This window comes from Amblyraja radiata, chromosome 28 (genome assembly GCF_010909765.2).
Source record: "Amblyraja radiata isolate CabotCenter1 chromosome 28, sAmbRad1.1.pri, whole genome shotgun sequence".
NCBI classification, from domain to species: domain Eukaryota; kingdom Metazoa; phylum Chordata; class Chondrichthyes; order Rajiformes; family Rajidae; genus Amblyraja; species Amblyraja radiata.
In genome coordinates this window covers 14,145,863-14,170,826 of record NC_045983.1, presented here as the reverse complement: position 1 = coordinate 14,170,826, position 24,964 = coordinate 14,145,863, and the positions used below count along the sequence as shown (strand labels likewise).

The following is a 24,964-nucleotide window of genomic DNA, read 5'->3' as shown; positions in this document are numbered from 1 at the left end:
CGACAGAAAGGACATTGGATGATGTTGAGACAGATGCCCCAACTCAGACACACCCGGCCTGGGGTGTAGAGGGGGCTTCACTGTGTTCCTTACCCAGAGAGGATCTCCCTGCAGTGGCCCCATCATTGCCAGGAAGAGGGGTTGCTGCAGCAGGGCGAAGAGAGCGCTGACGAGGGACTGCATACCCGTCAAGCTGCCGAACTGCGTGGACGGGTACCTGTGACGGAGCGACAGACACACACACATCAGGAATGGGCCACTCCACCTCTCCAACCTACCCCACCAAGGCTGATCCAACTTTGTGCTGGTCCTCTCCCCGTCTCCCTCCATCCCCTCTCTGACTGGAGATCAACTGGCCCCAGCCTGCAATAAACAAGGGGCACTGCTCACTGGGGCATCCAGTGTCTCCGGGGATTGTCTGGCAGTTCCTACCTCCGCCACCAGAGGGCAGGGTTGGCACAGCTTGACACTGTCCAAGGGCCCCTCATTCTGTGACTGGCCCATGGGTCTGGATTGAGCCAGAATCTCCTCAGCATTTAGTGTTTAAGAAGGAACTGCAGATGCTGGAAAATCGAAGGTACACAAAAAAGCTGGAGAAACTCAGCGGGTGCAGTAGCATCTATGGAGCGAAGGAAATAGGCAACGTTTCGGGCCGAAACCCTTCTTCAGACTTTACTGATTTTTTACTGATTTGATTGGACTTTACTGGCTTCACCTTGTGATAAAGTTATTCCCTTTATCATGTAAACATACTGATGCATCTGTAGAAGTTGGTGAGAGTCATTGGAGAAGTGTTGAACCAACTTAGCCTTGAATGGCTCGATTGTAATCAGCACGCAACAAAAGCTTTTCACTGTACCTCGATACACGTGACAATCAACTAAACTAAACTGAACTTCCTTGGAGGCATTTCTCCAACGACTCTCACCAACTTCTACAGATGCAGCGTAGAAAGCATCCGATCCTGATGTGTTCCAGCTCAGTTTGTGTACAGCTCTGCCCCAAGGCCGCAAGAAATCGCACAGTTGTGGATGTAGCCCAGTCCATCACTCAGCCGCACAACACTCCCCCACACCCAGCCCTTACACAGACCCTACAACACACCACCACACACAGCCCCGACAACACTCCCCAGTACTGCAGCCCCCTGCAACACCTCACACAGCCCTGCCTCCAATGCAGCCCCTCTCCACCCTGAGGTGAGGTATGTGGGATCTCTGGTGGTGCGGGGGGAGCTGCCCCGTAGAGGGGGGGGTTGAGGAGCTGTCACTTACACGGCGGCGTACAGCCCCCCCACTGCCGAGTGGATGAAGCCACGGACGATGGTGTGGAGAATGAAGGAGAGGATCTGTGGGAGAGAGAGACACAGAGAGAGAGAGAGGGTTCATCATCCACTCACCTTCACCCCAACTCACCCCTCAATCCCTGTCACTCCCACACCCACCCCCCCTCCCACACTCCCCCCTCCCACACTGCCCCTCCCCCTCACCGCCCCCCCCCCTCCCACACCCCCCCCCCCACACCCCCCCCTCCTCCCACACCCCCCCTCCTCCACACCCCCCCCTCCCACACCCCCCCCCTCCCACCCCCTCCCCCTCCCACACCCCCCCCCCCCCACCCCCCCCCTCCACACCCCCCCCCCCTCCCACACCCCCCCCCCTCCCACCCCCCCCCCCTCCCACAGCCCCGCCCACCACCCCCTCACCCCCCCCCCCCTCCCACACCCCCCCCCCCCCCTCCCACACCCCCCCCCTCCCACTCCCTCACCCCCCCCTCCCTCAATGCCCCTCCCACAGCGTGGTTGGTACCTGTAGGGGCAGGTTGGGGATCAGGCAGGTGATACCGAAGCCCACCAGCAGCACGTTGGTGAAGGCGAAGGCCCGTGTGGCGTTGGTGATCTTCTGCACCTTACGGTCACGCTTCCCCCCCACCGGCCTGGACACACACACACACACACCCAGCCTCAGCATGGCCTGCAGCCGACAACCCCCCATTCACCCCAGTCCCCCCAGACCCCACCCCCCCTGCCGCCTCACACCCCCCCCCACCCCCCGACCACAGCCAGGACCCCCGCTCGGAGCAAAGCCCCCCTCCCTTGGCCCACCCACTCACACCGCCCTCTCCTCCCGCTCTCCCCATATCCCCCTTACTCACTGCCCAACATCATCTCTCCCTGGACCACCCCCTCACTCCTCTCCCCCCCCCCCCCCCCCCCTTTTCCCAGCCTACCACCTCACAACCCCCTCACACTCTGGTCACCATTCATCTCCCCCAAACCCTGTCCCACACTCCACACATCACCTCACACCCACACCCTTACACGCACACACACTTGTACACACCCTCACACATACATCCTTTCACACAGAGAGTGGTGAATCTCTGGAATTCTCTGCCACAGAATGTAGTTGAGGCCAGATCATTGGCTATATTTAAGAGGGAGTTAGATGCGGCCCTTGTGGCTAAGGGGATCAGAGGGTATGGAGAGAAGGCAGGTACAGGATACTGAGTTGGATGATCAGCCATGATCATATTGAATGGCGGTGCAGGCTCGAAGGGCCGAATGGCCTACTCCTGCACCTATGTTTCTATGTTTACACATTACACTCTCAGACATACACACATACCCTTACACGCACACACACACGCGCACACACGCACACGCACGCACACACGCCCACACGCACACACCCCCCCCCCTCTGGTCTACTGACGTGTTGCTGCTGTTGCTGTCCTTGTCCTGCGAGTTGCTGTCCTCACAGTCCCTCAGCTTCCAGTCCATGATGTAGCCGATGACCGGGGCTGTCATCAGACACAGCAGCTGCAGCACCCCGAAGATGGAGGAGTACATGCTGACTGTGGGGGGGAGAGAGTGGTCAGAGGGTGGGTCAGCACACGGCAATAGCACTCCGACTCCTCCCCCCTCCCCCAACCATAGCAGTGGGACTGGGCACAGTGCAATCCAACCTCTCCCACAGAGGTGCACTCTCTCACTGCCCCTCCCTCACCGCCCCTCCCTCACCGCCCCTGTCACAGCGCCGTCTCCCTCCCACTTACCCTGGGTGCTACCCCTTGAGCCCACCCCAACACAGGTTAGTCAGGGGTCCGACCCACACTGCCATAGTCATCCGCATCCATCCACAGTTAGCCCCAGCTCACCGAGACCACCGCCCCCCCCACCCAGTTAGAACCCCCCTCCCACAGCACGGACCCTTACCCGTCTCCATCTCTGCAACAGTGAAGGTCAGAGAGAGCAGCAGCAGCATCGTAGGGAGGAGGGGGAGAGGGGGGGATGGGGGAGAGGGGGGGAGGGGGGGGGGAGGGGGAGGAAGAGTGAGCAGCAACAGGGAAGATGGGAAGAGAGAGGCAGGAAAAGAGAGAGGAGAGAAGGTACGTTAGCAGAGACAGACATTGCTCCAGCGGTGAAGAGCAGCCCATAGAGAGGGTCTCGCAGACGGGATCTGCGGACGCCGGGAAACAAGAGGTATCGTCAGCTGAGGAAGCAGAGAATCACGAGGAAGGATCTGGCCAAGTCCCCCCCCCCCTCCCCTCACACCCTCCACACCCTGCTCCCCAACCCACCCTCCCCTCACACCCTCCACTCCAACCCACCCTCCCCCTCTCCACTGACTGGAGAACTGACTGGAATACTGTGCTTTGGATCAAAATGGGAGGGAATGGGAATGGCTGGCATCATAGGGTTGGCTATGGTGGGAGAGTATGGGAGTGTTTGTGTCCCTGGCAGTGTGGAACATTCTGCTCCCAGAGTGGGGCCAGTTGGTGCCCGACCACTGTCAGAGCTAATGACGTGGTAGGAGATGGGGGTTGGGTGGCATTGGCCAGGCTCTGGGCTCTGTGGCTGGGCTGCTGCAGTCAGCATCACGCGCCCTGTGTAAAACAGGAAGCAAAACAGGAAGCAGCTGGGACGTGATCCCAGCAGCTGGAGCTCAGCACCCACTGACCCAGACCTGGGCCTTCTCCTCCTCCCACTCCGTCCCCCGTTGACCGGCGTTGATGTCTACCCCGTGCACTGACCGGTGATAATGTCTCCATCCACCAGGTACTCCAGGATGTTGTTCATGGCGCCCATGTAGAAGATGAGGCGGAGCTGCGTGACGCACATGGTGACCAGGCTCAGCATGTAGATGGGGCTGAAGATGCTCTGCATGAACGAGGTGGAATCTGCAAAACAAACGGGCAGGGCAGCCCCACACACGTGTCACAAGATCCGCCCAATACAGACCCTCCCCAACACAGTCACCCCCCAACACAGACCCTCCCCCCCCCAACACAGACTCCCCCCCAACGCAGGCACCCCCCCAACGCAGACCCTCCCCCCCAACGCAGACATCCCCCCCCAACGCAGACCCCCCCCCAACGCAGACCCTCCCCCCCCCAACGCAGACCCTCCCCCCCCCCAACGCAGGACACCCCCCCCCAACACAGACCCCCCCCCCAACACAGACCCCCCCCCCCAACGCAGACCCCCCCAACACAGACCCCCCCCCCAACGCAGACACCCCCCCCCAACGCAGACACCCCTCCCCAACGCAGACACCCCTCCCCAACGCAGACCCTCCCCCCCCAACACAGACCCCCCCCCCAACACAGACCCTCCCACCACCAGGTTTCCAAGCTGCCCCTCAGACCCTGGACCAGCCACCAGTCACTGAACCTCCACGGACCCTCTGAGCCTTGACCCCTCCGACCCCCCGCCCCTCCATCCTGCTGCCCCCCACGGTGAGTAGTTACTGGTCAATGGCCAGAGGGCCCCCAGTGGACAGAGGGCCCCCAGTCCCCCAGGGGCAGGAGGGTCCCGGGCCGGTGTTTGCACTAACACACCTTTCTCCTGGCTCTGGCACTTGACTTCCAGGTCGACGGTGGAGAGGCAGAGCTTGTTGCCGTCCTGCACACAAAGCTGCTCCTGCGGCTTCATGGTGTTGCCCAGGCTCAGCCGCCGGCCCACCGTCGTCACCTGGCGGTAGAACTGCTTGCCCGTGATCTTGTGGTCAAATCCTAGCCAGCTGAACTTGATCTTCACACTGTGGCAGCAACAGGTGGGGGGTTAGTGAGAGGGAGGGGGAGGGGGAAGGGGGAAGGGGGGAGAAGTTGTGAGAGAGACAGAGGGAGACAGAGGAGAGGGTGAGAGGGAGGGGGAAACAGAGGGGGAGGGGGAGGGATTATGAGTGAGGGTTGGGGGGGGAGAGGACACCATGGAGGGGCAAGAGTTTGAAGGGTATTCGGAGATGGGGGGGGGGGGGTTGGAGAGGGAGGGGGGGGGGTGTAGAGGGGGGTAGGGAAATGAATGGTTGGCAGCTCCTGGGGAGAGGGGGGGGGATGTTAAATTCAGACCCATGCCAGGTATTCCTGGGGGGGGCGGGGGGGAGGGAGGGTCGGGGGATGGGGGTGTGGTGGGGGGTGCAAGGTCCATGTACCAGAGCTTCTGCTGAATTGCGAGGCCGTTGTGGGGGGTGGGGCGCTTGGGGGGGGTTCCCTTCTGTCAGTGGTGTGGGGGGTAATGGGGAGGGGGTGGGGTGGGGAAGGGGTATTGAGGAGGGGATGGGGTGGGGAAGGTGGTCTGGAAGGGGTGTTAATGGGGTCCCATCGTTCCGCGGTGTGGAGCTGGGGCGGTGGGGGAAGGGGTATTGAGGAGGGGGGTCTGTGGTGTGGTGGGGGGGGGGGGGGGGGGAGCTGAGGCACTCACGTGTAGTCCATATCCTCTGGGCCGGGGAAAGGCTCCAGGGGCCAGTTGAGGAGGCAGTTGACAAAGACCAGACCCCCGCAAGCCGCCCACACCGTCAGGATGGTGATAAATGGCGCCCCCAGGTCATAGATCACCTGCAGGAACACGGCTCCATTAACTATCCCTCCCACTCGTACCCTGACCCCAAACACCACACCCTCTCTCCCCCTACCCTGCCCTGACCTCCCCACCCTGTCCTCCCCCTCTCCAACCACCCTCCCTAACTCCCCTTCTTCCCCCACTCCGCCCTCATGTCCCCCCACCCTCCCCCTCCCCAACTCCCCCTCTCCTTCCCTCCCCACCTCCCCCTTCTCTCCCCACATCCCACCCCCTCACCCCTCCCCCCCATCCCTCCCACAGGGGACTCTGCCTGCCCCCTCACCTTGATGCCGGGGAAGGTCACAGCTGATGATGCATAGGATCCGATCATCAGGGCGATGAAGGTGGACCTCAGGTCTCCAAACATGTTCGGTAACTGTGGGACCAATCATCGTCAGTAGAGAGCCGGAGACTGGAAATACTCCCCCACCCCTTTAACTCCCCACTGCCCCCCCCCGCCACCCATCCCACTTCCCCCCGACCATATACGCAGAGCCTGGCGTCAGGGTACAGTCCATGGAGGTGCCCACTCTCCCTGGGGTACAGTTTGCTGAAGGTGACGTCTTGATGGGTTCCGACCCAAAATGTCACCCATTCTTTTTCACCAGAGATGCTGCCTGACCCGCTGAGAAGGGAACAGAGTGAGAGGAAGACACAGGAACTAGCAGTGGGGAGAGAGGGTCAGACATGAACAGGCAGGTGAGGTCTAACATGACTGTAGCCCCCATGCTCGTTCCAGGGGTGTGTATCACGTCCGAGGGTGAGAATTTTCCACCTGGCATTCCAGGTGAGTGGGATGGAAAAGTACGGAGCGAGGATTTTGCTGACGGGGAGCGTGGGGACAGCTGGACACTGCAGGGTTAGTAACCACAATCACTGTGTCAACACACTCACACATCTCCTCCACTCCATCAATCACAGGCACAGGTGAAAGTCCACTGGCGGAGGGGGACAGGGAGAGACGGCAAGGCAGCGAGTCAGCACCAGAGAGAGAATGTTAGAGAGATGAGAGAGAGAGAGAGAGAGAGAGAGAGAGAGAGAGAGAATGTGGAAGAGAGAGAGAGAGAATGTGGAAGAGAGAGAATGTGGAAGAGAGAGAATGTGGAAGAGAGAGAATGTGGAAGAGAGAGAGAGAGAGAGAATGTGGAAGAGAGAGAGAGAGAGAGAGAGAGAGAATGTGGAAGAGAGAGAGTAACACTACAATGCTTTAACACTATACTCTTTGTACGTGTGTATGACCTGATTGTAGTCATGTATGGAATGTTCTAGTTAGACTGTACAGCACTCAAACAAAGGTTTTACACTGTACCCCAGTACACGTGACAATAATAAACCAATACCATCAGGAGACAGAGGGTAAATTCAAGGAACTGCAGATGCTGATTTACCAAGAAAAGAAGCAAAATGCTGGAGTGACTCAGTGGGTCAGGCAGCATCCCTGGAGAACATGGATAGGTGACCTTTTGGTTCAGTCAGAAGAAGGGTCCCGACCCAAGTCGTCCCTTATCCATGCTCTCCAGAGACACTGCCTGATCCGCTGAGTTACTCCGGCACTTTGTGTCATTCTAGGAGGCAGAAGGCAGGGGTGGAAGGATGCTTCACTGATTGATAATCTGTGACTAATGTACAGCTAGGATCGGTGCTGGGACAATTGCAGCTCGTGATTTGCACCAACTGTGAATGGAGGTGGTGTGATAAGAGTCATGGAGCCGTAGAGTGATACAGTGTGGAAACAAGCCCTTCAGCCCAACTCTCCCACACCGGCCAACATGTCCCAGCCACACTAGTCCCACCTGCTGGCATTTGGTCCATATCCCTCCATGATCAGGCAACATTGTGGATGGCACAACTTGGTGGTGTTGTGGGTAGCGAGGAAGGTTGTCGAAGGAGACAGCAGGGTGTAGATCAGGTGGGAAGTTGGGTGGAGCGATGGGCTTGGGTTGGCAGATGGAATTTAATCCTGACAGGTATTACGTGGTGTACCTTTGAGAAGGCTGATAACAGTAGGAGATAGACCGTAAATAGTAGAGCAATAAGGAACAGTGATGAACAGAGATACCTTGGGATACAAGTCCATAGTTCCCACAAAGTGGTAACACAGGTCGATAGGGCAGTGAAGGTTCGGGGCAGAGAATATTCAAGTTGGGACGTTATGTTGCAACTTCACTAACACGGGCGTTTGGTGTTTGTGCTGGAGAGGGTGTCGAGGACATTCGCCAGGATGTTGTCTGGATTGGAGGATTTTAGCGATGGGGAGAGATTGGATAGTCAACGCTGTATAATGAGAGGTATAGACTGGGAAGATAGTCAAGTATTCTTCCTGTGGTAGTGGTGTGAAAAACACAAGGGCATGGGTTTACGGTGGGAGAAAGGGGTTTTAACGGGGTTCTGAAGGGTAGTTTATTTACACAGAGTGGTTGATGTCTGGAACTGACTGGGGGAATCTTATATGGTCACTGTGTTTACGAGGCATTTAGACAGACAATTACACAGGCAAGTCATTGAAGGATATATTCCTAATGCAGGCAAATGGGATTAATGTAGATTACATAATGGTCAGCATGGATGCAGTGGGCTGAAGGTCCTGTTTCTGACAATCAACTCTGTGAGTCTAGAATACGGGAGAGGGAGGGGGGGAGGGAGAGGGGGAGGGAAGAAAGAGCACACAGGAAAGAAAAGGTCGAAAGGAAAGAGAGATCAAAACCAAAGCGGGCCAGACAACGTCTGTGGGGGAAATTCTTTGTGGTCGGTTCTCTTCTTCAGACTGATCAAGATTACAGCATCAGCAGATACTTGTGTCTCCAACGAAAGAGAGAAATGGTCTGAGAGAGAATGGAACTCGAGAGGAGAAAGGGGCCAGGAAAACAAAGGGGAAAGAATGAATGAGGAAAATGAGCAGGGGGAAAGGAGTGAGAGGGAGCAAGAGGGGGTGAAGGAAAGATACTATCCCTTCACCCGCTGACCAAATCACAACGTTGATGAGAATCACTCGCTGCTCAGTCCAACACATGGCAGTCGGCCACAGCACAGCATGATTGCACACACTGCAGATAGACACAAAGTGCTGGAGTAACATAGAGGCCTAGGCAGCATCCCTGGAGAAAATGGATGGGTGACGTTTCGGGTTGGGACCCTTCGACTCGAGACATCACCTTCAGGGACTATGCCTGGGAGTGTGGACATCTTCAGATACTGTACCCTGGGCACCTTCAGGAAGGGGTCATACATAGACCATACACGCCGTTATCTACCCCCCCCTGGCTGAATGCGCCTTTCCCGTGCTTACCGTGAGAGAGGTGAACGTCATACACATGCCTCCAAAGCCGTTGAGGGAGAGGGCGATGAAGATGAGGACGGAGAGCTCTGTGGGAGAAGGGGAGGGAGTGAGAGGGAGCTCCAGGCGGTGGGTGGAGGAGAGGGTGGATCAGAGGGGGGGACGGGGGGGGGACTCACCGTCAGGGTTACTGGCACCGTAGGCGATCAGCAGGCAGGACAAAGCGAAGCAGGTGCTGCAGGAGGAACATAGAGTCAGCAGCTGCTGCCACAGGGAGTCGGCACCGCACAAGGCCAGGGATCCCCCCTCCCCACATCCCCACCGCCCCTTCCCGGCCAACACTCTAGTCGTGGGAGGGGCGGTGAGGGAGCGCCGCGCTGTGGGAGGGGCGGTGAGGGAGCGCCGCGCTGTGGGAGGGACGGTGAGGGAGCGCCGCGCTGTGCTCTCACCCCGCCGTGTACCCCGACCTACCTGCCGATGAGCCGCAACTTGCGGGGCCCGTACTTGTCCATGGCGATACCGAGCGGCAGGGAGATGGCGCTGAGCAGGAAGGAGCCAACGGTGAAGGCCAGGTTCAGCATCTCGTCCTGGTCTTTGCAGATCAGCCAGCCGTTCATGCGTAGCACCAGCTCTGCCTCCGTGCTGTTGCTGCCCGGCGCACTGTTGTTGGTGGCATTCTCTGTGGGCAGAGAGAGTGGAGTTTGAAACAGGGACACCCAGACACCCATCCCATCCCATCCCACCCGGCCCCGCTGCCTGCCCTTGGTGCCGTTCCCTGTGGAGAGTGGGGAACAGTGTTACAAACCGGGACATCGGTCCCACCCGTAGTCGGCGCCTCCCCGTGGAGTGAACGGTGCCGTTAGAACCCGTCTCACCCAGTCTGACCCGGGACATCCAGTCCCGATCCACCCTGGGATATCTGTCCCACTCAGGACGCCAGCCTCACCCCGGTCTGACCCGGGTCACCGACCTCATCCAGTCTGACCCAGGTGGTCAATGGCCAACCTTCTTTCCGCGCGGCAAGGGAGCCTGGCCCAGGCGGGAGTGGGTGCCGCGGTGCCCGGCAAACTCCACCGAACCAGTGTCAATACTCAATGAAGCAATGATTGGATACTATCAGCGGGTGGCCTGTGGGATCTTGCTGTGCGAGGGGGGCTGGCTGCTGTGTCCAGATGTGGCGTCAGCCATCGCTGCTCTGCACTAGTTCACTGGCCCAGAGGTGCTCTGGGAGACAGACTCCCTCTGTAGGGCCGAACCGCAGTCACACTGACCAATCATGCCCCCTCCCCTCTCTCCCTCGCTCCCACCTCAAACCTGCTAAACTGAGGGGCGCTGACACCCCCGGAAGAGGTTCACAGGTCAGCACTGCTAGAATTAGGCTCTCAGCCCCTCTCCCTCTCTGTGCCATTCTCCCTCCCTCCCCATGACTCTCTCTCCCTCTCCCAGTCTGTCTAACTCCCTCCTTCTCTCCCCATGTCCCTCTCCCCTTCCTCTCCCCTTCCTCTCCCCGTGTGTCTGTTTCTCTCTCTCTCACTCTCCCTCCCACTTTCGCTCCCCGTCTCTCCTTATGTATCTCTCTCTCTCTCTCGCTCCCTCTCCCATTCCCCCTCTCCCCGTGTGTCTCCCTCTCCCTCTCTCTCTCATGTGCTTCTCTCCCCTGCTCCATATCTCCCTCTCTCCCCCCCAGCGGTCTCCCTGTCCCAGACGGAAGGCCTGTTCCGTGACCCACTCTCTAATGACTGTTGTTCACCTGAGGAGCATGTTATTTGCTGATGAGGCAATCCACATCGAGCCAAAACACATCACTTGAACTTTAAGTTCTCAGCTCCTGCTGGAAAACAAGTCGACGTATAAAAGCTAATAACACCCGGCTGCTAAAAATAACAGCCAATTGCCTCTCGCATTGCCCAGATCTGCTTGGCAACATAGATTTGCTTTTCTGAAGGATTTTTGTCCACTGACCTTTCCCATAACTGCTCTCTTGTTCTCCCAATGCTAAACCTCTCCTCTTGCCCCGACTTCAGCCTTTCTGGTCGTGGTCAGCTTGATTTGTTACCTTTCCAAACTTTACCCTCTCTCTTGACCTTTCCCAGTCTGGACCCTATCTCGTGACCTTTCCCAGAAAGGTCGCACCCTGACCCCAACTCTCCCAACCCCCGTCGTAGACTGGTCATCTCCTGACCCCAGACCATTGCCAGACCCATCCTTCACCAGTTGCTGCTGACAAGGTGCTGACCCAAAGTCAGAGTCTCGGACCCCAACACCAAGGAGGGGGGGGGGGGGGGAGAGAGGGAGGGTGGGTGGAGAGAGAGAGAGTGGTGGGGGGACAGGGAGGGCTGGGAGGGGAGAGGGAGGGTGGGGGAGAGAGAGGGTTGAGGGAGAGAGGGAGAAGGGGCATGTAAGGAGAAAGCAGGGTGAAGAGAGTGGGGGGAGGAAGAGAGGGAGAGAGGGAGATGTGTTGGGGAAGAGGGGGAGAGAGGGAGAGGCAAGGAGAAGGCGGGGGAGACAAGGAGAAGGAGGTAATGGGGAGGTGGAGGGGGGAAGATGCAGAGTGAGTGTTGATGGGCCAGATGGGGAAGGGGGTTGGGAACTTTAGTGGGATCTTGCTGTGCAAATCCGTACATTGCTATAGCACCGACCCACAGTACGGTAATATTGCCTCATAGTCCCCCCCCTCCCCGTCCCCACCTCCCTATTCAGTACCTACTGGCTGCAGATTGCTCCCCTGTCCCAACGCAAAGCGAGGAATCCCAGGCCGGTGTTAAAGCGAGCTGGACTCGTCACACACGTAGCCAGCTTGCAGCCTGCCATTCCAGCAGAAAACTCTCAGACAAAGCACTTTGTGAGTTTCCCAAAGCGTGTTTGGCTGTCAGGCTGCTTGGCCATTGGGCACGTTATTGCAATCCATTCTCAGACAGTCTAAGCCTTCTTTCATAAAGGGACAGACTAATCATGCAAAGCCAGTCTGGATTTAGAGTAGGGCTGCCAACATTGGGTGAGAGGTGGGAGTGAGAAATTGCGAGAGACCAGGCCCGAGGGAGCATAGCAACCAAGGTGGGGGGGGGGGGGGGGTGCGTGTTGGAGGGGAGTTTCCCCCCTCCCATTAGTACGGAACGTTTGCATTTTTGAGCTTGAAATTGTGCAAGTTGGTCCATACTGCTTCAAGTCTTTTAACTTACACTTGAATGCAATATTTATGCTTTAAATTGGATTAGCTATGAATAAGGTTAGACTAAATTACATTCCTAATTACATTCCACAGTAGAGCCAGGCTCTGGTCAACAGGTGCAGCACATGAATGATCTTAGTATATTCATGTATGGAAATCAGATTATAATCAAACACTTGGCCCATGTTGACCAACCTGGGTCTCACTGCAGACCTGGTAATACTCCTGACCCTGACTCCAGTTGCATACCTTCTCTTATTCCTGACCCCGAGTCCAGCCTTACACCTGCCCCCCTATTCTACCCTGATCATAGCTGCTTACCTGCTTAGGGTCCCAGTGCTGAACACTCCCATTGTCCCAGCTTTGACTGCACGCCTGGTACTATTCCAGACCTTGACTCTGGATGCACACTTGGCCTTGCTCCTAGCCCCTCTGCACTGACAGTATATCTGGCCCACACATAAAGCCTCATATCTGATTCCCTGGACCTAACCTAATATGTTCAAGTCCACAGGTGCTTATCTAATGCGGTAATCTTTTATGGGGCACTTCACGGACTAAATTTTGTATAACAAAATTTGCTACATCCCTTGCCCTCCTTGTTATCTAACATGCTAGTTACTTTGTCAAACAAGTCATCAATTGGTTGAACACAATTTCTCATCCATAAAATTACACTCACTCCGTTGTATAAGTATTCTGTTACCATTTCCTTAATTTTCCTAACAAACTGTCCTGAAGTCATTTTCACCCCCAATATTTTCAGTATTTTGCTGTCTTCCTCTCAGCTATAGTCCAATAACTATACACGAGGAGGTAGTTGAGGCAGGGACCATCCCAACATTTAAGAAACAGTTAGACTGATACATGGATAGGACAGGTTTGGAGGGATATGGACCAAAAGCAGGTAGTGTAGCTGGGACATGTTGGCGGGTGTGGGCAAGATGCGTTGAAGGGCCTGTTTTCACACTGTGTATCACTCTATGACTACATTATACCTCCACCATGCATGAATGCTTCAACATCAAGTTGTCGAGTTTTATTGCCATATACTCAAGCATAGAAACATAGAAAATAGGTGCAGGAATAGGCCATTCGGCCCTTCGAGCCAGCAGTGCCATTCAATATGATCATGGCTGTTCATCTAAAATCAGGACCCCTTTCCCGTTTTTTTCCCCATATCCCCTGATTTCGCTAGCCCCTAGAGTTAAATGCAACTCTCTTGAAAACATCCAGTGAATTGGCCTCCACTGTCTTCTGTGGCAGAGAATTCCACAGATTTACAACTCTTTAGGTGAAGAAAGTTTGTCCTCATCTCAGTCCCAACTGGCCTACCCTTTATTCTTAAACTGTGACCCCTGGTTCAAGTCCACAGGTGCTTATCTAATGTGGTAATCTTTTATGGGGCACTTCACGGACTAAATTTTATATAACAAAATTTGCTACATCCCTTGGTCTCCTTGTTATCTAACATGCTAGTTACTTTGTCAAAGAAGTCATCAATTGGTTGAACACAATTTCTCATCCATAAAATTATACTCACTCAACTGTATAAGTATTCTGTTATCATTTCCTTCATTTTCCTAACAAACTGTCCTGAAGTCATTTTCACCCCCAATATTTTCAGTATTTTGCTGTCTTCCTCTCAGCTATAGTCCAATAACTATATATTTAAGCAATATTATTATATTAAATGTGATCTTGAGAGTACATAATATTTTCTGTGGTATTCATAACACAACAATGATAAAAAGATCTTTGTTTTGATTGCACCTACCAACATGCATACATTATTATATTACAGTTAATATGTACCGAGGGCAAATTTAGGTTCCAATGCTTCCCATTCCCAATTACTTTTACATTGAAGTGAGTGAAATCCAAGTGAAGTTTAATTGGCATCAGAAAAATAAAACCTCCGGAATGGATGATATTCATTATGTGGCTGGTTGGAGTCAGTATCAGCACAATTACTATATTAAACTTTGAATCTTCAGATGTCCTGGTTCAAGCTAAAACTAAAGACAAATAATAACCTCCTCACATATTCCCCTGCAAGTATCTCTGTCACTCCTTTAAAATATGCCCCTTCTTTGAACAAGCTCTTAAACATCGCATCTGAATCAGTTTCCATCTGATTACACTCCGTGAGGATGTTCATCTACGTGTTCAATTAATAAAACAACGAGATTGGGGACATTTCTATTCAACCTGTCAAAGGAATTTGGTGGGGGGGGGGGGGGGGGAGGTTAGAAATAGTCAGTGAGGTAAACAAACATAATAGTTGAGTGGCAAATGACAATAGTGCTATCTTCCCAATTTTCAATTGAAGGAAATAATGGGTTATCGGCGCTGTATGTTGTGACAGACAGCCCGACAACTTGAATGTAATTTTAATATTACACATATCCCATCTTCCTGGATATTCCGGATTAATAAATTAAGGTTTTGTCAACTAATTACAAATCAGGCTAATTACAAATCAATAACATTAGCCAACTCCGAAACACGAAGCGCTGAGCATTGGGATCCAGACATCACGGACAAATGGCCTCAGCTTCCCGCTCACATCTGGCAGTGTTCTCTGTCTGAACCAGGGGCCACGGAGCGTTTTTGAAAGTGGGGAGGCTGAGCGATCACTGGCCTTGGGGGTACCCGGTGAAGGAGTGGAGCAACCGAGTGGGCGGGGAGGGTGTGGGAGGTAGGGATTTTTTGAAATTTGATGTATTAAAATCATGTTATAGTGCATTGTAGAAGTATGATTTCAATGTTTTTTGTTTGAAGTATTTTTAAGAGGTAACTTTTTAGGGGGTAACTTTTTCCACACAAAGGGTGGTGGGTGTATGGAACAAGCTGCCAGAGGAGGTAGTTGAGGCAGGGACTATCCCAACATTTAAGAAACAGTTAGACTGATACATGAATAGGACAGGTTTGGAGGAATATGGGCCAAAAGCAGGTAGTGTAGCTGGGACATATTGGCGGGTGTGGGCAAGTTACGCTGAAGGGCCTGTTTTCACACTGTATATCACTCTATGACTACATTATACCTCCACCATGCATGAATGCTTCAAAATCAAGTTGTCGAGTTTTATTGCCATATACTTCAGCATAGAAACATAGAAAATAGGTGCAGGAATAGGCCATTCAGCCCTTCGAGCCAGCAGTGCCATTCAATATGATCATCTAAAATCAGGACCTCTTTCCTGTTTTTTCCCCATATCCCTTGATTTCGCTAGCCCCTAGAGCTAAATGTAACTCTCTCTTGAAAACATCCAGTGAATTGGCCTCCACTGCCTTCTGTGGCAGAGAATTCCACAGATTTACAACTCTTTGGGTGAAGGAAGTTTGTCCTCATCTCAGTCCCAACTGGCCTACCCATTAATCTTAAACTGTGACCCCTGGTTCTGAACTCCCCCAACATCGGGAACATTTTTCCTGCACAGTAAGTGAAAATCTAGCAGGATGCTTTCTCCAGCCACCCCCATTTGAAGTCCACTATCTTCCACCGTATCTACCCAGTGCTTGGTACCTACTTCCAGCAGCCACTGGTTGTCCTCCAGGATGCACCGAGCCGCAGCCTGATCCATGCCAGTCACCAGGGCGAATTCGGAAAACAGAGACTCTCACGGCAGCGGCGCAACAGTTCTGACGCCTCCGACGGCCCGGGACTCTTGCACTGAGGCTGCTGCATGGCTGGAGCTGCAGTGAGCGGCTCGCCAGCCCGGCAAACACTTACCAGCCCCGGCTCCCCATCTGCATCTGCCCCCACTGCTGCTTCTGCTTCCATCCCTCCCTCAACCCCGGCTCTCCAACATCCGCAGCCCATGCAGTTTGTATGAGTTTTGAAATTCTCGTTGATCACAGAATTTCCCACGACAGAGCGTGGGCAATTTGTGATCAGCGTGAGAGCGTGAGAATTTGGCGAAATGCGCGAGTCTCACGCTCAATGCATGAGAGTTGGCAGCCCTGAATTTACAGTCACACTGCACGGAAACAGATCCTTCGGCCCACCATGTCCAAAGTCAGGCTTCTTACCCATCTGCACTGCTCCCATTTGCCTGCATTAGGGTAATGTTATCCTTTGCCTTGTAATTAAGTGTCTGTCCAAATATCTCTTAAATGTACTAAATCCAAGTTCCTACCTCCCATGGCAGCTTGTTCCACATATCAACCACTCTACATTAAAATAAACATATACAGAACAGTACTGCACAGGAATGGGTTCTTCACCCCACAATATCCGTCCTGAACATGATGCCTTGCTGAACTGATCTAATCTGCCTGCATGTGATCCATATCCCTCCACCTCCATGTGCTTATCCAAAAGTCTCTTAAACAGCACTGTTGTATCAGCCTATCGTGTATCTGTACACCGTGGATGTCTTGATTGTAATCATGTATTGTCTTTCCGCTGACTGGTCCGCACGCAACAAAAGCTTTTCACTGTACCTCAGTACACATGACAATAAACTAAACTCAAACTCAAGGCCTCCACCACCATCTCTGGCAGTGCGTTCCTGGCCCCCCCACCACCCTCTGTGTAAAAAAAAAAAACTTGCCCCGCACATCTCCATCAAACTTTCCCCCTCTCCCCCAGTCTGCTCGACCCGCTGAGCTCCTCCAGCATTTTGGCTTCTGCTCCAGATTCCAGCACAGAGTCATAGAGTGATACAGCACTGAAACAGTCCCTTCAACTCAACGTATGGGTGGCACAGCAGCGCAACCAGTAGAGCTGCCGCTTCCCGGCGCCAGAGACCCAACGTTCGATCCTGACCTCAGGTGCCGTCCGCGTGGAGTTTGCACGTCGTCCCTGAGACCGCGTGGGTTTCCTCCACGTGCTCCGGTTTCCTCCCACATCCCAAACACGTGTGGGTTTGTAGGTTAATTGGCCTCTGTAAATTCCCCCAATTATGCAGGGAGTGGATGAGAAAGTGGGATAATATAGAACTGGTGTGAACGGATGATTGATGGTGAGCGTGGACACGGTTCAGAGGTTGGAGGAGCAGAATTAGCCCATTCGGCCCATCAAGTCTACTCCGCCATCCAATCATGGCTAATCTATCCTTCCCGCTCAACCCCATTCTCCTGCCTTCTCCCCATAACCCTTGACACCTTTATTAATCAAGAGCCTATCAATCTCCACCGTAAAAATATTCCCCCTTAAAAAATGGTGGGTTGAAGGACCTGTTTCCATGCTGTATCTTTCAATCAAACGCATTCATCCATTTGACCAAATTGTTTAACTGAGCTAGTCCCGCTTCACTGTGCCTGACCTAGATTGCTCCAAACCTTTGAAACCTGTATTTGTTTCAATGTCTTATAGTCAAATTTGTACCCGCCTCTCTCACTTCCCCTGCAGCTAGTTTCATGTACACACCACCCTCTGTGTGGATTTTTATTTATTTTTTAAAAACTCCTTCCTCTCTCGCTTTTGAATCCTCTGCTCTTGGATCCAAAACGTTGGTTATCGGCCCCCACTCTCTAGCCTTGACCATGGCAGGCAGGGAGGGAGAGAGCAGAAGAGATGCCTGGGAGGGGTGTTAGGGGGGGGGGGGGGGGAGGGAAAGAGGGCATTGAATCTGTGGAATTAATTGCCACCGAGGGCTGTGGAGGCCAAGTCAATGGGTATTTTTAAGGCGCAGGCTGATAGATTCTTCATTTGTACAAGTGTCAGGGGTTTATGGAGAAAGGGGGGTTGAGGGAAAGGGACACCGAGAGATATGAAAAGGTACATAGAACAAATTAATGAAAGATATGCAATAAAAAAGAGGCAGATCAAAGCCAGCAACGATGATCAAGGAAAGGTGGAGCCCACAATGGCCCATTGTTGGTGTGGGGAAGTGATACAAACAGTGAAACTCGGCAGGATGACAGTGAAACTAGTACAAAGAACTGCAGATGCTGGTTTAAATCGAAGAGAGACACAAAATGCTGGAGTAACTCAGCGGGACAGGCAGCCTCTCTGGAGAGAAGGAATGGGTTGATAACAATTTCAGGTTGATATTCTTATTCTGAAACATCACCGATTCCTTCTCTCCAGAGATGCTGCTTGTTTCGCTGAGTTACTCCAGCATTTTTGAGTCTGTCCTAGTACGATGGTCTAGGGTGGATGAGATATGTCAGCCATGATTGAACAGTGGAGTAGAACCGACGGGCTGAATGGCCTAATTCTGCTTCGACAATTCATGAACTTGTGAATGTCTGAGGTTTAATCCTCAGTCAGCCGACGCTTGTTCTGTTTCTCACACCCGCCTGCTGGGTCGCAGGGCCGCGGGACGTCAAGTTTGGGGAGGGGGTAAATTCTGATCTCAGTCCCGAGCCGTGGTGGCGTTCCCCAGCTGAACCTTTGCATACACACGCACCCTTCTTCCAGGGGTGAGTCAGAGGCAGAGAGGTTGAGGGATTGAGTCAGAGTTCCCTGCCCCGAGGCACAAGGAACCGTGGCTGATTGCACTTCACTGGGTCAAAGATCGCCCCAGTGCTGCTGAGCTCAGCTCTTTCCAAAAAAACACTGTAGTTTCGAGTCAATTAAACCGGCTGGGAATGAACTCTGACAAGCAGCTTACGTGGGTTTATTAACTGCCAGGGAGTGAGGAGGAAATCTCAGTCTATGTGTATATTCCACGGCCCAGCAGTTCAGGGCAATAAAACGATAAACTTTAAACAGCAGGAGAAACTGAGCGGGTGCAGCAGCATCTATGGAGCGAAGGAAATAGGCAACGTTTCGGGACGAAACGTTGCCTATTTCCTTCGCTCCATAGATGCTGCTACACCCGCTCAGTTTCTCCAGCATTTTTTTGTGTACCTTCGATTTTCCAGCATCTGCAGTTCCTTCTTAAAAAAACTTTAAACAGCAGCCGAGGGCACCTCGCAACCAGCTGGAACATCTCACGCTGCCTCAGCAAGGCCGCAGGGCCAGCACAATCAAAGACCAGTCTCACCCCGGTCACTCCCTCCTCTCCTCTCCCGGGGTGGGGTGGAGAGACCCCGGGTTCGATCCCGACTACAGGTGCTGTTTCTACGGAGTTTGTACTTTCTCTCCGTGCTCCGGTTTCCCCCACACATTCCAAAGACGTACAGGTTTGTAGGTTAATTGGCTTTGGTACAAATTGTAAATTGTCCCCAGTGTGTGTAGTGTATGCTAGTGTATGGGCAGTGGCGGACTGGCCAGGGTGTCAGCTTGCCCCTATGTCAAGTGGGCCCCTAATGAAGTGGGCCCCATTTGTCTCCTGGCATCCAGTATTTTTAGACCCAGTCCGCCACTGTGTATGGGGATCGCTGGTCGGTGCAGACTCGGTGGGCCGAAGGGCCTGCTTCCAAACTAAAAAAAACTAAACGTTCCCATCAGGTAAGAGGTACTGAAGTTTGAAAACGCACACCTCCAGATTCAGGGGCAGTTTCTTTGCAGCCTGTTGTAGGGCAACTGAACTGTCCTCTCACCAGCTAGAGTGTTGTCCTGACCTCCCATCTACCTCATTGAAGGCCTTCCAACTATCTTTAGTCAGACTTTATCAGACTCCAATGTGATATCTTGCACTAAATGTCGTGTCCTTTATCCTTCATTTGTGCGCCGTGGACGACTTGATTGTAATCATGTATAGTCTTATCTTTGACTGGATAGGGCGCCAACAGAAGCCGTTCACTGTACATTGGTTCACGTGACAATAAACTAAACTCAAGTAAAGATAAACACCAAATGCAGGATAAATGCTGGAGTAACTCAGCAGGTCAGGCAGCATGTCTGGGAAAGGTGATAGGTGACGTTTCAGGTTGAGACACGTTGAGACAAGTCGCTGCTTGAGACAAGACAGTATGCTGCATACAGTGGACCCCAGAGCAGGGTGGGACAGAGTGTGGGAGGGGTGGATCAGATGGGGCAGAGTGTGGGAGGGGTGCATCAGATGGGGCAGAGTGTGGGAGGGGTGGATCAGATGGGGGAGAGGGTGGGAGGGGGAGGGGTTGTAGATGAAGAGAGGAAGTCAGGTGGGGGGGGAGGGTGGGTCGGACCTCCTCGTCCACATGAACAGAGAACAGTACACCATTGGATCAGGCCCTTCGGCCCACAATGTCCGTGACGAACATGTTGCCAAATTATAGTATTCTCCTCTGCCTGAACGTGATCCATAGCTCTCCATTCACTGCATAATCCGCGTGTCTATCTAAAAGCCTCTGAAACACCACTCCCGTATCTGCCTTCACCACCCTACCTCCGCTACACCTGGTAGCATTTTCCAGGCACTCACCACACACTGTAAATCAACAGCTTGTCCCACACAACTCCGTGCAATTTAAGTCTGTCCAACCTATCCACATTAACGGTAGCCGCCCCCCCCACCTCGCCGCCCCCCACAGGCTTTTCACCACCCTGGGACATCCCAGACCCAAGCGAGTAAACATTGTTCTGGCAACTCAGGACTAGCACCCGACAGGGCGTGGGGGGAGGGGTGGGGGTGGGGTTGCAGTGTGGGAGAGGTTAGGGTGTGGGGGAGATGGGATGGGGTGAGGTTTGGGAGGGGAGGAGTGGTGGGAGTGAAGATGGGGTGGGGGTTGGGGGACGAGGGGTAGTGGGAGAGGGGGGAGTAGGGTTTGCGGGGGGGGGGGGGGGGGGCAGTGGATGAGGGGTAGGAGAGGAGTTGGGTTTAGACGGGGAGGGGCAGTGGCAGAGGGTTTAGTAGGGAGTGGAGGGAGTAGGATAGAAGAGGGGAGGGAATGGGGTTCAGGAGGGATGGGAAGAGTGGAGGCTTTAGGAGGGGAAGGGAGGGCAGTGGGAGAGGGAGAGGGGGAGTAGGTAGGAATGCAGTAGGACACAGGAGAGTTGGAGAGGAGGGGATGGGAGGGGATGGAGTAGGCTTTGGGAGGGGGAGGGAGAGGGGGAGGGGGGGGGGGTTGAGGCCACAGTGACTCACCGGGCTCCTGACACATGTAGGAGTAGAAGCCCTCGGACTTGAGCATGAGCAGCAGTGATCCCCAGCCCAGCAGCACGGCGGAGAAGAGCAGGTTTTCCAACACGGCGGTGCAGGCCATCCACCATCGCCGCCGGTGGGCTGTGGCCAGCGTGGGTGCCATCGTGCCGTCTGGGATGGGGGGGGGCTACGGACCTGGAAGAAAGAGGGAGGCAGAACGTTAGAGGCCACTGGAGCCAGTCCCCCACCACACTCCCCCTCTCCTACCCCCCATCAGCACTCACCCCTCTCCCCGCACCCCTCCATCCTCTTCCCCCAACACCCCCTGCCGTCCCCCCTCAACACCCCTTAACTCTCCCCCCGACCTCTCCCCTGACACTCCCCCGACACGGACATTTTCCCAACCCATCTCTCCTCAACCCCTCAGCCCGTTCCCACCTCTCCATACCCTTTTGGTATCAAATTGCTTAATTAAATATATTTGGGTGGGGGGGGGGGGGGGGAGATTAAGGGGTTATTATAGCTGACTATTGAAAGTCAGATCGCATGCACTGACCCTCACTGGGGACCTCACCCCCCCCCCCCCCCCCCCCCACCACACACACACACACTACTGACCCACCACACACTGACCCACACACACACACACACACACACACACACGATGACCCTCACCGGGCGAACGGGACACTATGGAAAATATTCCTATTTCCTACCCTGGCTGCTGCTCAGAGTCAGACACCCTCCGACCTGCCGGCAGAGCTGATGAGAAAGAGGAACAAGTTATGTTCTCCTTCGCTTATATTGTGTCAGATTGTGCCAATCTGTCGTTCTCTGCATGTGACTCAGCGGTAAATGCTTAACTCAGCGCAGATTGCAAGAGTAATCCTCGTAAACTTTGCACAAGTTTTGCTGAACACATTGTTTTTCTGCCTCTGGTATCTAAACTGTGGTTTAGCCGTCAGTGTCGGCAGCCAATCTCCAAGTCTCCTCCGTAATAACTACAGCAAACATGTAGACTTCGGTCTCCGATAAACTGATATTATATACATATATATATATATATATATATATTTAAAATCTACTAAATCTTTATGGGATGCCCTTGCTGCATCTAATCTCTCTGGGCAACCTCCTTGGATCCAATGACCAAATGAAGGACGCAAACGTTGTTGAACAAGAACATTGTTTTTGTCAACAATATTGTTTGCTGCAGAGCTCGCCAGGAGACTGTTTATTCCCCGGACTGGAAGGGCCGATAACGCTTCTCCGCTGGAAGTGCCTCACAATAGCTGTTAGCAACTCTGACCGTGATTCTATTTGCCTCGAATTCATCAAAAGGCACACTTTGAACCCACGAGATCGGCTCCAGCGGCCACCATTCTCTGAAGATAGGACGCAAAATGCTGGAGTAACTCAGCGGGACAGGCGGCGTCTCTGGAGAGAAGGAATGAGCGGCGTTTCGGGTCGAGACCTTTCCTTCTCAACCCGGAACGTCACCCATTCGTTCTCTCCAGATATGCCACCTGTCCCACTGAGTTACTCCAGCATTCTGTGTCTCCGGAGTAACCCAGCATCTGCAGTTCCTTCAAACACCATTCTTTAAAGGTTCAATAAGGTCTTCCGGTCCTCAGACTGAGGGGAGAGCTGATAGAAGAATGTAACATTACAAGAGGCGTAGATAAGGTAGACAGTCAGAATATTTAACCCAGGGTGGAGATGTCAAAGACTTGAGCTTTAAGATGAGAGGGGCCAAGTTTAAAGGAGATGCAGGGGACAGGTTTTTCTTCCACAGAGAGTGGTGTGGGCCTGGAAAACGTTACTAGTGATGGAGGCAGATATTATAGTGATGTTTAAGAGGCTTTTAGGTAGGCACATGGTTATGCAGGATCACGTGCAGTTAGAGTTTAACTTGGCATCATGTTCGGCATGGACATTGTGGGCTGAAGGGCCTATTCCGGTGTTCTATGTTCTATCACTCCTGCAAGCTCACTGAGGATTGAGGATGAGGGGGCGGAAGGGGAATCTGACCTTATACGTTCACCATTAATGGTGGCCGGACACACTCTGCACAAGCTTCTCCATTACACTCAAGATCAAGGCTGATATCTGTTTCAACCCCACTATCCTACTTTTTCTCTACGTACACTCAATTCCATTAACAATCAGTCATGTGTCGTCAATGACTCTGTGCCTCAGCCCACCATGATGCAGATCGCCAAAGGTAGACCAAAGGTGTCTCTAAGACACAAATCTCCACACTTCCGCGCTGCATGGCCTACCCCTCATCTGAGACCTTGATGTATGTTTCAATGAGACCACTCTCATTCATAGAGTGATACAGCATGGAAACAGGCCATCTGACCCAACTTGCCCATACCATCAACATGTCCCATCTAAACTTGTCCCACCTGCCTGTGTTTGGCCCATATCCCTCGAAACCCGTCCTATCCATGTACCTGTTTAAATGTTTCTTAAACATTGCGATAGTCCCGGCCTCAACCACCTCCCCCGGCAGCTCGTTCCATGCACCCACAACCATTTGCATGAAAAAATTACTCTTCAGGTTCCTATTAAATTTTTTCCTCCTCACCTTAAACCCATGTGTCTAATTCTCGACTCCCCTACTTTGGGCAAGAGAATCTGTGCTTCTACCCGATCTATTCCTCTCATGATTTTGTACACTAAATTCATCGAAGCTCCATGGAATAAAGGCATAGTCTACCCAATCTATCCTCACAAGGCAATAAGCATTTCACTGCACCTATGGTGTATGTGACCAATAAATAATAATCTTTGATCTTTGATCTTTGGCATGGCGGGTTCACCAGCCTGGTGAATCTCCACTGAAACCCCTCTGAGACGTTTATGTCTAATTTCAGGGAAAGGGACCATGATTGTACACCATAGACTGTAATCTCACCAAATCCTATAATTGCTGTGAGAGATTGTTATTCTTTTGTTTATTTTGTTACGCGGACCTACTTGCAACAAGTCCAATGTATCATTTGTCTCCGCAATAGTCTGCCTCACCTGTGTGTTAGCTTCAAACAGCACAAGAACACCCAGCTACCTTGAAACGCTAACGCTGCCCAATCTTTTACTATTTCAGTTCCCTTTAACCACATGTTTTCCTCACATCGTGTTCCGTCTGCCTTATCTTTGCAAACTCACACAGACCTTGAAACCTCCACACTTACATTTCCCCATCATCAGCCACTTTGGAAATGTTAACTTTGGCTCCCAGCCAAACCAGTGGTCTTATTGGAAGTGGACTGTGGGAGGGTATGGACCAAAGCAGGGGCGGATTTCACTGGTTAGAACATACTACAGCACAGCATAGAAACAAGCCCTTCAGGCCACAATGTGTGCCAAACTTAATGGCAAGTTAAACTAATCTCTGCCTGCATGTGATCCATATCCCTAGATTCCCACCATATCCATGTGCCTATCCTAAAGCCCCAACCTTGTCTGCCTCCACCACGTTCCGGGGGGGGGGGGGGGAGGGGGGTTGATGGTGGGTGTGGGGGGGGGGGGGGGGTTGATGGTGGGTGTGGGGGGGGGGGAGGTTGGGGCGCAGGTGCAGTTAAGCAACTTTTCCATTCCGAGACTAGTCTGTGCCTGGGAATGAGCTGCCAGAGAAGGGGATCCAATTAGGTCTTTCAAAAGACATTTGGGCAGATACATGGATGGGAAGGGTTTATTGGGCTATGGGCCAAGCACAGGCAAATGGGAACTAGCACAGAATACCAACTTGGTCGGCATGGACAAGGTGG

General features: G+C 53.1%; 1 protein-coding gene across 1 annotated transcript in view; it reads right to left on the bottom strand.

The window, feature by feature from the left end:
* slc43a2 (solute carrier family 43 member 2) overlaps positions 1–24,964 on the bottom strand; it is a 35,973-nt gene that overhangs the window by 8,709 nt on the left and 2,300 nt on the right. Inside the window, exons 2-14 of the mRNA XM_033046376.1 lie at positions 21,192–21,383; positions 9,588–9,795; positions 9,296–9,351; positions 9,129–9,205; positions 6,126–6,218; positions 5,705–5,838; positions 4,843–5,042; positions 4,036–4,182; positions 3,218–3,229; positions 2,715–2,856; positions 1,809–1,935; positions 1,275–1,348; positions 32–217 (exon numbers count right to left, since the gene is read on the bottom strand). Of these exons, the coding sequence (XP_032902267.1) occupies positions 32–217; positions 1,275–1,348; positions 1,809–1,935; positions 2,715–2,856; positions 3,218–3,229; positions 4,036–4,182; positions 4,843–5,042; positions 5,705–5,838; positions 6,126–6,218; positions 9,129–9,205; positions 9,296–9,351; positions 9,588–9,795; positions 21,192–21,351 (1,616 nt within the window). The 5' untranslated portion in view covers positions 21,352–21,383. The remainder of the gene's footprint in view (positions 1–31; positions 218–1,274; positions 1,349–1,808; positions 1,936–2,714; positions 2,857–3,217; positions 3,230–4,035; positions 4,183–4,842; positions 5,043–5,704; positions 5,839–6,125; positions 6,219–9,128; positions 9,206–9,295; positions 9,352–9,587; positions 9,796–21,191; positions 21,384–24,964) is intronic.